This window comes from Phasianus colchicus, chromosome 1, assembly GCF_987193195.1.
Source record: "Phasianus colchicus chromosome 1, bPhaCol1.hap1.1, whole genome shotgun sequence".
Classification (NCBI taxonomy): domain Eukaryota; kingdom Metazoa; phylum Chordata; class Aves; order Galliformes; family Phasianidae; genus Phasianus; species Phasianus colchicus.
The window spans coordinates 44,022,596-44,034,668 of record NC_143436.1 but is presented as its reverse complement, the minus strand read 5'-3'; the positions used below and the strand labels follow the sequence as shown (position 1 = coordinate 44,034,668).

Genomic DNA, 12,073 nt, shown 5'->3' with positions numbered 1-12,073 from the left:
TGCTGGAACTGTTTTGTAGTGTAAGAGGATGTGGAATCACATGTTTTCAATGAAACATTCTGTGCTGTCATGGTGCTGTGACAGAAAATGGCAGTCAAGCACAGCTTGTTTGGATAAGTACTCTAGTTTGTGAAGCTTTGTATTCACATCTGCCAGGGCACACAGGTGGAATCTGCACATTAGTTCCACATTAACTCGGGATGAAGTATCACCTCTGTTGTCTTTTTTTTATTTTTATTTATTTTTTTTTTTCTTCTGTATGCGATTCCATGAAAGAAAACTTTTTGTTCATTTACTTGTTACTTATTTAGTTCATCAGTTTCTGACAGTGCTGCTGTATGTAGTCTCTGATTCAAAAAGCATTCCTTATTAGAGATAATCTTACCTAGGTAAGTATGATGAGCATAGTTCCTGCTGGCAGTTATCTGTACTGTGCTGGACCACTCTGAGTATTTGCTTTTGTGTCTTAGAACTAACTATAAAATATATATTAAAAAAAAAAAAAGATTGGGTACCAAAGTTAGAGTCTTGGTGGGTAAGCAGTCGGGCTTAGGATAAAGTTAGGAATTCAGGGTTTCCATGTTTGAACTAAAAGCCTGAATTGATGCATAATAATTCTTTGGGGGGCTTTTTGTCATTAAACATGGCTGAAGTTGTCAATCGGGTAAACCCAGTGGAAATCATTAATTTAGGGTTTGTGATTTCTCCAGAACATTTACTGCAAGTATGTGAAGATGGGCTGAGTTCTCTGTGTTCTCAGAGACGCATTCATGGCACTTTGCACCCAAAGAATGCTGTGTGGCAAGCTGAAGAGGATCAGCGTGAGGCTGTTGCCAGCATTTGGTGGGAGATCTGAGACAGAGAAGATAGAGATAGGGAAGTACTTCAGGCAAATCTCAAGGCAGCACAGGGCACTGCTGTTAGGATACCAGACCGAGCACGGAGCCTCAGTATATGGGCTGCCTGTACCCAGGTCACCTGCTTTCTGGCAGGAACGTTTCAGTGGAATTTTTTTTTTTTTGCTCCTGAGTTTATTAGTAATCAAACTATAATTTTGAAAAGGGGCATACTATGTAGAACTGGAGAAGGGGCTATATTATACTGCCTCGGGTATAGATAGTGGGGGTACTTGCGTGGCTTGTGATTGAATTCTGCTGATGTTGCCTTGGGAGATCCATGCTCGGTGAGAATCATGGAAAAAAAATAAAATACTTTTTTCCCTCTCTAGCCCCAGAAAGATGGTGCTTTTGAACTTCCCTTACCTTCTTCCTGCCAAAGAGGATAAACTGGTGTGGTCAGTAGGGAGTAGTGCTCTCTTTGTTTTCTTTCTTTTCAGTTGAACCCTTCTTTGCTTGACAATGATATGTGCAGTGTAAATAGTAACATCCAAGCTGTCAAGGCAGAGTTGAAAATATGGCTTATTCAAGACCTCTTAGAATCACAATTTTATGAAGTTTTATAACTCATTTTTAAACTTCTTAACATTCATACAGATTTAGGAGCGTTGTTTCAGAATTTTTAGTTCAAAGCATATGAAGAGGCAGAGTATTTTCTGTAAAGCAGTATTTCTGAATGTGGCATGTATTGGACAGCCAGATTGTGTGTGCATGTCTGTAGAGAAATGCTGACCTCTAGTTGGACTTGAGCTGACTTCTGAAGAATCTGCTCTTCATTCTCTGATGAAAATCTTATCAGGCAGAAATTAAATACAATTAAAGTTGGAAGTTAATAGATTTAATAGAGCAGCATACTAGCAGGGATTCAGGACAAAAAGATTTTCTTGAGTTGTTTTCCCTGGTTTCATTTAAAATGGGATTAATAGCTAAGGTGGAGATCTGCCAAGTATTTATAAGCATGTTTGGTTAAATCCTCTAGTTCTAATTAATAAACTTAAAATCTATCAGATGGGTATCTACTACCATTCTGGTATATGTTATTCAGTGCAATACTTGCCCTTCCTAATAGCTGGAAAATGTACCTAGAGAAATAGTGTGTTATTACAGGTCATGAATCATTTTTGTTCATGGCAATAATGAAACACAAAGTGAAGACAAGTTGAAAGATAGAAAGTGACCACAGAGGAAGCGTGACTGAGAATCACGGTAGTTTGTGTCCTTTTTGCCTGTCAGTATTCTTTTAATGTAAAAAATTGGAGGGGATTTTTAAATGTCATAAGCATATTTGAAATGAATACTAACTGATAGTGATAGTTATAAATACCTTGATATATTTAATTGAACAGAAAAAGTAGATTAATTGGTAGGGGGAAAGTATAAGGGGATTCATTCTATGTGCACTCACTAGAGAAATACATTACAAGATTCAGAGGCTAAAAAGGAAGCAAGTCAAATAAAAATGAGCAGTATGCTTCAGTTTTTAACAAGCTAAGTAATGGATTCAGCATCAATCAGTTTCCAGTCAAAATATTTAGTTTCTTCCTTGATATTCTGTAACTCAGACAAATAGTTGTCTTTTTGTGTAGGGAGTCAGCCACAGTAGTCAGAACAAATCCTTCAAAAAAGAACAAAAAACAAAAAAGAAAACAACAAACCATGAAGCTAATGAAAGATGTGTATAACCTGTAATAGATTACTTACCCAGCTAGACCATGAAACTTGACAACACTGCTGGAAGTAGAGGCGTATCTGCAAGAATGCTTAATTCTTGAGAAAATCTAATTGCAATCCTGCTTCAAATAAGTATTTTTTCATATTTCTGCATTTTATTTAGGCATAACATTCATTCTCCAGTCTGTAACATTTTTGCAGGTTAATATAAGTGCTATTCATACTACAGTTATAGCAAAGATGTTGTGTTGTGCATACTGTTCTTGTTGCTATGTAGATACTCTTACAGTTAGAGTGGCCGGACAGGCCTTTAGCTGTGAGGTACAGGAAGCCATACATTTTGAAATGCTTGTTGGGGTTTTCTTTAAGGCTTACTTTTTTTTGAAAAAAAGAATCACAGAATCACCAAGGCTGGAAAAGACCTACAAGATCACCCAGTCCAACCATCCACCTATCACCAACAGTTCTCACTAAACCATGTCTCTCAATACAACGTCCAAACGTTCTGTGAACACCTACCTCCAGGTGACTCCATCACCTCCCTGGGCAGCCCATTCCAGTGCCTGACCACTCTTTCAGAGAAGTAGTATTTCCTAACTTCCAGCCTGACTCTCCCCTGGTGCAGTTTGAAGCCATTCCCTCTAGTGCTATCATCAGTTACATGAGAGAAGAGGCTGACCCCCAGCTCACTACAGCCTCCCTTCAGGTAGTTATAGAGAGCAATAAGGTCTGCCCTGAGCCTCCTCCAGACTGAAGAAGTCACACAGTAAACAGAATTCATGTTTTCTGAGGAAAAGATTGGGAAAAATGCATCATATTCACTATGTTTGTCTGTCTGTTTGCTTGACTGTTACTTTGGTAAGGAATCTACTGCCTTGATGTTTTTGAACAGCACTCTGCTATTTTAAAAGATTTTACTCTGCAATAATCTGTCAACGTTTGGTAGCATTTCAGTTGGTGCACACGTCTATAGAGCATATACTTTAAACAAATGTGTCTTACTATTTCACTTTTTTTTTTTTTTTTTTTTAATATTTTCAAGAACCAGACTGGTATAGGAATAAATTGGAATCTTTGTCTTTTGGGTGTATTCTCCCCTGGCTATGCATGCACACAGCCCCATTTGGTGCATGTCAGTTGAATACTACGCAATTCTTTCAGCAAATCAGAACGCAAGACCATCATTAATTTACTGTCACTGATTCTTTAGTCAGGACACATGATTTTGGCAAAGCATCTTCTTGGCAATACTGGAAGACCTTGAGAATGCTCAGAAGTCTTTTAGGAAATATTTTACTGATTGTGAGTTGGACTTGAGGTAGCACTTGTAGGTATCGACAGGATCTGTAAAGGATAGTTAGGACAAATTAGCAGTGGATGCCTGCATCTCAGACTGTCTGAAAAAGATAGATACTGTGTGTGGTTTCAGGCTGATGGCAATACTACTGAGCAGTGAGAGTGTCTCTATAACATTAATGCTGATGATGTGAGAGCCTGTGTGCAGGGCTGAGGCTGAGCCCTGCAGACACATTTCAGCATGTGTGTACATACCAAATCCATCAACATGCTGGAAGATACATGTCCACACCACACAGCTCAGCATGGGTGGTGTGCATGCCACACACATGAATACACCTGTTAACATCACACCTCAACATATGTGAATGGACTTTTACCCAATATGTGCCTCAGCATGCCTGTTCACCCGTTTTCATTTCTCCTTTCAATATGCTGTACCATGCCTGTTTGTATGTATTTACATCACATTCCTCCTCACAATTGAGTATGTGTGTCCTATAGGAAAAGCAGAGCTTGATTTCACTGCAGAGTACCTTAAAGGTTTTTCTTGGCTTATTGAAAGCGTAGGTATTTGTTTAGAGAACAGGAGCAAATCAGTGTGTAAACTTGACCTTTGCATTTAATCCAGGTCTTTGTTCTTTGGTATTCCCTTCTATTGTGACACATGACCACAAAAGCAAATTTTCTAGCATTATCTCAGACTTGGGTGTGTGTACAGAAAGCTCTGAGTTTATGAACTGAACTAAGTTGCACATTGAAGTAGCCCCAGAGTTGTTTTCAGCTTTCATCTTTCTAGTTACATGTTGCAGATGGTCAGTTATTATCATTGCTACAGCCAACATTGATTAGTTTTTTTTCTCTACATGGATTTCTGGTTACATTGTATTTTTGGGAGGAGAATATGCCTCAGGTCTGTGATGTAGCTCCTCTTAAAAAACTACTCTGGACCTCCTGTGTTTGTTTTGTTTCATTTCTGATGCTTTAAATTGGCCATGGAGATCTGTATAGGGCAAGTTCAGCTGGTATGATAACAGGAAGCCAGATGTTAGGATACTGGCTTATTTAGCCAAGTGCTGGCAGGAGGTAACGTCAAGGTCTGGTCTGTGCCCCTGCCGAACCCCACATAACCTGTGTTGGAAGATTCTTGCTCCTCTCCTTTTGCACGCTTCAGTGTGTGCACAGTGTGAACTTGAGACAAGAAAAATGCACCAAAAGATGAAGAAACAATTCCAAAGGTTCTGTGCCTGAGTAAATTGGAGAAGCAGTGTTATAAAGGAGATAAAATTCTGTAAAGTGAAATAAAGAGAAATATAAGGGTTAACTTGATAGAAGTGATTTCTGCAGCACATTTAACACGTTTACAACTTTTTAAAATTAGATCTGATAATAGAAATTACTTTTGACAACAATATTGCCCTGTAGATTCCTTCCTAAAGTAAAATATTTGACTTTACAGCAAAAAGCTTAGGTATTAACCACATATTCTCAAGTCTATTTCAGCCTCCTTGGATAGGTCTGAGGCATATTCCTGGTAAGGGGATGTAACTTCCTTTGCAGCCCAAGCTCAAAGGTTTGATTAGTTTCTTTCCCTGGGCTTATACTTCTCAAATTGCCTCAGGAAGGCATTCACATTGCCTCAGGAAAAGAATTCTGCATCTGGTCTGCCAATTATTGGCCTTTCCTGTGCAAGTTCTGAACTCCTCTGTTCTTCTGACCCTGCAGTGGTGTCAACTGGGCTTGAACTGCAGCAACAGAGATAATAAATAGCCTTTAAACTTCTTGGTAATGGAGAGGTTAATTGAAGAGAGAAACCTCTCTAAGGATGGAGAGAGGATGCTGTTTCAGCACAGGCAGTGGGGCATCCAAAGGAAGAGCAAGGAAGGTTTTTGTAGGTGCCCCAAGAAAACAAGAATGTCACTGCTTGTGTCATTAGCCTTGAGATAATCCTTCTGTAAGAATGCAAGCAGCAAGAAACCAGGCTTTAAACTTATTATACGGTCATCTCTTAAAATATTTCCTTTAGTTTTAGAACTGGAAGCAAAGAAGGCTGGTATTTGAAGGTCTGTTGGCAGTCTGTGAGGTCCTTATTCATGTTCCATAGGAAATTGGCAGTTCATACATTTTAAATTTTAGGAAACATCCATCTTGTACGTTCCACATTTTCAACATGACTCCTTCAAATTTTATTTTGGCTTACTTTTCTTTTTTTTTTTTTCCTTTCTTGTTTATGCCACTCTAGGTCACATTTTTCTGAATCGAGGACAAAAATGAAAATCACTCAAGTACCTTTAGCAAAAGCTTACTGTGAAATAAAGAGATCAGAAAAGTTGGACTGGGGATGTGGTTAAATATCCTATGTTTCTGTCAGATTTACATCTACTAATATGGGTATTGGGAAAGTCTTGTTCCACACCTTCCAGCAGAAGCCATTTTAGGAAGAAAATGCTATCTCTGAGCCAAATTTCAAAGTCTAATATTTTATTTAAGGTTTGCCTTGACGTATGTGCTAATAAACTGACTTCATTTCTTCATTTCTTCTTGCTGCCAGTGCTATCCGGGTGCCTGAAAAAGGCATCTGTTTAGGTACACATGCATCTTTAGATACATGTTCTTTAGATACACATCTCAGTTTAGGTATATGAAGTGTTAGAAATGTTATCTTAAGATTGTCTGTTTCTTCTGAGTTAAGTAGTAGGTGCTCCAAAATAAATAAATAAATAAATAAATAAATAAATAAATCTCAGAGAACAAAGTTTCTGAACTTATCATTGAAAAGTTTCTCTTGTTTTTAGTGACATTCTTAGTATTTGGTAACACAGTGTCTGGATCCATACTCAAGATATGCACAATGTTCGGCTTGCTTGCTCTATGTGGGAGAGCTAGCTTTTAAGCATTGTTAGCCTTCACTTCCCTAGTCTTTTCCTACCCTTGCCATAAACTGGTAGTGATGTTTCTGGCTGCCAGGCTTCTATTGAGCCCAAGCAAAACAAACTATCAACTGAAACCCAGTAAATTTTCCCTCCCCTAATACCCTCCCAAGCTAGCAAGTGATTAATCCAAATCTGTAATCATATGGTCTGATTTTTCAAATAACAATTGTCAGACTTTTAATATGTTTTAATCATTTCTTGCCAGCTACCTCTTCTTTGGATAGGAGTCTTATGATATGGAAGCTGAAGAAACAATGCAGAGCTTACAAGTTTGTAGGTCACATGGATGCTGTGACCAGCGTGAATTTCTCACCAGAGGGGCAGCTACTTGCTTCAGCTTCTCAGGATCATACTGTCAGACTGTGGATTCCTTGCATGTGAGTGTCACTGGGAGATGCTAGCCGTACATTTCTTTAATGTGTAATGTGAATATTGGGGCCCTTTCATGGTAAATGTTTCTGTTTGCTTCTCATGTCCCAGTCTGGGTGTCAACAGATACAGAAGAGCACAGGTAGTGTGATTCTTTACTGTTTATTCTTCTAGGAAATAGTTTAGCAATTTAGAGATTATAATTTCATGAGTGTGCAGGGATACTTCCAATTTAAAGGGTGTGTTTCTTTTATAAGAACAGCATGACTGTACTTCATTTAGGAGAGACAAGTGATGAAAGAAACAAAAAGTGTTTTTAAAGAAAATATTGTAATTGATTTGTCTTCTTAGACTTATTTTCAAGCAATTGTAATTGTGAGCTATCCAGGATGATCTTGGGAAGAGTGGTATATTTAATAAATCCTTTTCCAAATACTGCATGGAGACTGGTATTGATAGTTGCAATATTTTCCAAATATTGGTCATCTTAAATATGATCACTTTAAAGTCTGTATTTGGATGAGATGTAGTCTTCCAAGTAGGTTTTTTTTTTTGTTTTTTTTTTTTTTTTTTGCATTTTTAAACTCTTTGTCTATCTATCTATCTATCTATCTATTTATTTATTTATTTATTTATTTATTTATTTATTTATTTATTTCCCAGTCATGGTGAATCATCAGTACTGAAAGGTCATACAGCATCTGTCCGTAGCGTAAGCTTCTCACATGATGGCCACCTTCTAGTTTCAGCATCCAATGATAAATCAGTTAAAATATGGAGCGTTCAACGTCGGCGCCTTTTGTTTTCACTGTTTCAACACACTCACTGGGTTCGCTGTGCCAAGTAAGCTTTGGTTTTACTCTCCTCAAAGGGGCTTTCATGGTGGATTCTGTGTTCAGAACTCCTTGAAAAAGATTTTTATTTCCTAAAACAGAACTAAGAGAGGAAACATCTGTGAATGGTATAAGCTGGTCTATCGCTAATGATAAAATTATAATAAACCAATATATCACACACACATATTTTGCATTTATCTCCAAATTAAAATCTGAAAGTTTGCTGTGTGTTAATATGTGCACGTAGTAAATCAGCTACTGATTCTTAATCCTTTTCCTCTAAAGGGCATTTAGGTCTTAGATACTGAGTATTTAGGTCGTATATCACTGAGTGTCCTGTCTCCTTCCACTATCCTGTATATGTCTGTGCTCTGGTAACAGCTTACTTTGCAGCATTCACTTATGACTAGTTTCATTATTCATGGCAGTAATTTTCTTAACTATTCTTCAAACAGTAATGGCATAAAAAAAGGTCATGAGTCAAAGTAAGTTAAATTTACAGAATTGGAGAAGGTAAAATAAAGTCTTTGTACTGAAAGCTAAGATTAACATCCCATTTAAGGCAGAGCAGATTTTCAAAGACAAAAAAAAAAAAAAAAAAAGATTGTTCTTTCATAATTTGTTTCCATATTAATGGCAAGTCTCCAGCTAAGAGGCCCACTTTAAACATCTTGGGGAAGAAACATGATACTTGTAAAGCACTGAAGCCCTACAAAATTCCGAAGTATCTAACCTTGAAAAGAAAAAGCTGTCGGAAATCACAATTTTTTGTAGTTATCTCATTGGTATCTGAAATGCCAACCTTAGGCTGCTGTTACTGTTGTTTTTCTCTTTCCGTCACTTATGGGTCTAGTATTTATTGTAGTTGTCTGTGAAATGGAAAAAAAAAAAAAGGGTAGAGGGAAGTTTACAGTTTTATTACTTCCTGAAAAATATGAGAAATTCAAGTGTTGTTTGAATGCTATACTTTCTACTTCTTGGTAGACTTTCCTGGTTCTGGTGTTTTGCTGCTTATGTCTACAATACAAAGTGATTGATACTTCTCAGACTAGAAGTCTATACATTTCCAATTTCTATACACGTTCCAGATTTTCACCTGATGGAAGACTAATAGCATCTTGCAGTGAGGACAAATCTGTGAAGATCTGGGATACAATAAATAAAACATGTATTGATAGTTTCATAGATTACGGAGGGTAAGTGTTGCTATAAAAAAAAGTGTAAGTGTATAGTTCTAATAAGTTTAAATTTGTGTTTTGTTTTGTTAACGTGTGCTATATTTGAAGATAGGTTGTAAGTTCTTCTATCACCCATGTGAGCTAAAATAATTAATTTTTTTCATTTTCCTAAATAATGCTATTTAATGTTGGAACTTTAAGAATTCTCTACCTGCTGTTGAGGAGGAACGTATTTTATTAGCTTCAGTAATCTGCCACACCTAGGTATGGAGATATTTATTGTACTTCCTACATAAAACCTCTTGATTTTTGTGTATATCAATGCCATTTTGGTCAGGAATAGATTTTGTAGCTTTTTCTTCTAAGAACTTTGTACGCAGGTATCAGTTGTGGATATCTGAGTCAGTAAGCTGTCCTTAAAAAAAAAAACAAAACAATAAATAACAACAACAACCAAAAAAAAAACAGATTGTCCAGACTCAACAACCTTAATGAGTCTATGATTTATCAGGCACATTTTGTTTACTCATGCTTATTTAAGTTCTTTGGAAACTCAAGTAAGGTATTTCTTACATGCTCAATAGTTTATTAAAAAAACAAATATTTCTACCAAAACAATTGATCAGTCTATTTTTGTGAATTATCTTTAGGTTTCCAAATTTTGTAGATTTCAACCCAAGTGGTACATGTATAGCTTCTGCAGGTTCTAATCATACTGTGAAACTGTGGGATATTCGAATGAACAAGCTGCTACAGCATTACAAAGGTAAAAACAACATCATTTGTTGTGTTTTAGTAAGGGTGGGACTCTTTGTTACAAAACATAATTTACTTTGATATATGTGATTTCATTCCTTATTGGAGAAAGTAGAGAAACAGATCATGCTGGCATTTTGTAAATAATCTTTTTGTAGCCCAGTGACCCTAAAAAAAAAAGAAAAAGCCTCAACACGAACTGCATTCTGATTATCCTAAACAAACATTTCTTTTAGAGTGGGGAAGTAGAAAAGATCACAGAAATTGTGTATATTTCCTTATATAGACTTTGAATATTGTCTTCTGTATATTAGTTCACAGAGCAGAAGTTAACTGTGTATCGTTCCATCCTTCTGGTAACTATCTCATCACTGCTTCTACTGATGGCACCCTTAAGATTCTGGATCTCTTAGAAGGAAGACTTATTTACACACTCCATGGACACAAGGTATACATCATAAACCTATTAAAGTGGAGATTTTAATAAGTTTCTCATTATTTTTTTTTTAAGTGAAAGTAACATTTGCAATGTTTTGTCATAGTTGATTAAATTTCAGTGAATGGCAAAGTGTTATGTTAGTATACCTTTCTCCAAGTATGTAAGGAAGCACATCAGTTTTGGCTACAATTGTGCAATTCATCTGTCAGTATTGCGTGCATGCTTAACATTGAATAATGCTTTGTGTTATGAATTAATAATTCATTTTGGAGAGTTAATTATTTGGAACATTAGGCTTTTGTCTATTGGAAAAGAGAGCAAAACATTAGGCTTTTGTCTACTGAAAAACAGTGCTCTCCACAGGGGGAAGCTTATGGAAGATATTTTTTGTGAAGAGTGATAGATTTTTTTTATCCTTTTCCTCCTTATGCAGAAGAAATCTTAAGTTTGATAATGAATCTCTCAAACACTTTCTCTTGAGAAATGTCATATATATTTGTTTTTTTGTTGTTGTTGTTTAATTCCACATAAAATCTATGGAAAGTATCATTTTTTTTTTTCAGTATCTATTGTAGTAATCAAAATGAAGCATCTTACCAAGATGCGCAACAGTAATGCATCTGTCAAATCATGCAAAAATTTTTATAGCTAATTTGCTCCTTTATTATTGAATTTATTTATTGTTTTTAATATTAAATAACTATGTTTTTTTTTTTTTCTTTTCGTTTTCTGTGTATTAAAATACTATGACTGCAGTCATAGCATTTTACTCTGCTGTTTTGTTTTTTCCTTCAGGGACCTGTCCTTTCTGTGGCCTTTTCAAAAGGTGGTGAAAAATTTGCCTCAGGTGGAGCAGATGGTCAGGTTCGTAGTAAAGTCTTTTGAAATTAAATGTCTTCTCAGTGTTTGTTACAGTTAATGTTAATTAGAGTATGCTGACATTCTTGGCATTTTGTCTAAGAGTGTGTTATCCTAAAGTTAAATTTGGGTAGAAAAATGGTAAATATGTTATTTAAAAACTTAAGTTTAACTATGTTAGATTGGATATTATGAGAAGGAGATACTAGGCACTTCTCTACAGTATTTGATTTACAGTAACAAAATGGTTTGTAATAGAAATATTACAATTGTTGCAGTTCAGTGTCAAATAAGTAGGTTCAAAGGGTTAATAAGAAGGACTGCTAAGATTTGCAAATATTGAAAAAGTGGAAATGCTAACGAACTTCCATTATAAATTTTTCAAGCTAAAGGGAAAAAAAAATGTACTCCTTGAGCCACTAGTATAATCATTTATTTTCTTTATTGAAGTTTTCGTATGAGATTTTTTCTGTTTCCAAAGAAAATTTTGATTCTTAGGGAATCCTGAATTGTCCTTGTTCTCATCGGCACTTTTTTGGAGCCTAACAACCTCAATAAGGAATTGGATGGACGGCCACAGCCAGAGCATTGCAGTGATTCTGTGTCCAAGTGAAGGCTGGTGATGAGTGGTTTTCCCCAGGGGTCATTCTTGGGACCAGTACTGTTAAATATCTTTATCAACAATCTAGATAGTGGGATTTCATGCACCCTCAGACCTTTCTGATGCTTACATATTTTTGCTTTTTTTCTGAAATATTTTTAATAATTGCCATAAATACTCTTGCTCTTAGAAGCAAGTGATTTTTAAGTCAGACCATGCAGAGTAGACCATGCTCCAATC

At 36.1% G+C, this 12,073-nt stretch overlaps 1 protein-coding gene across 4 annotated transcripts in view; it reads left to right on the top strand.

Annotated features, from left to right (window-relative positions):
* POC1B (POC1 centriolar protein B) overlaps positions 1 to 12,073 on the top strand; it is a 42,274-nt gene that overhangs the window by 6,077 nt on the left and 24,124 nt on the right. For all 4 annotated transcript variants that reach the window (XM_031589625.2, XM_090139689.1, XM_090139669.1 and 1 more), the window contains exons 3-8: positions 7,002 to 7,173; positions 7,829 to 8,008; positions 9,090 to 9,197; positions 9,830 to 9,945; positions 10,250 to 10,383; positions 11,170 to 11,238. In XM_031589625.2, coding sequence (XP_031445485.2) covers positions 7,002 to 7,173; positions 7,829 to 8,008; positions 9,090 to 9,197; positions 9,830 to 9,945; positions 10,250 to 10,383; positions 11,170 to 11,238 — 779 coding nt within the window. The remainder of the gene's footprint in view (positions 1 to 7,001; positions 7,174 to 7,828; positions 8,009 to 9,089; positions 9,198 to 9,829; positions 9,946 to 10,249; positions 10,384 to 11,169; positions 11,239 to 12,073) is intronic.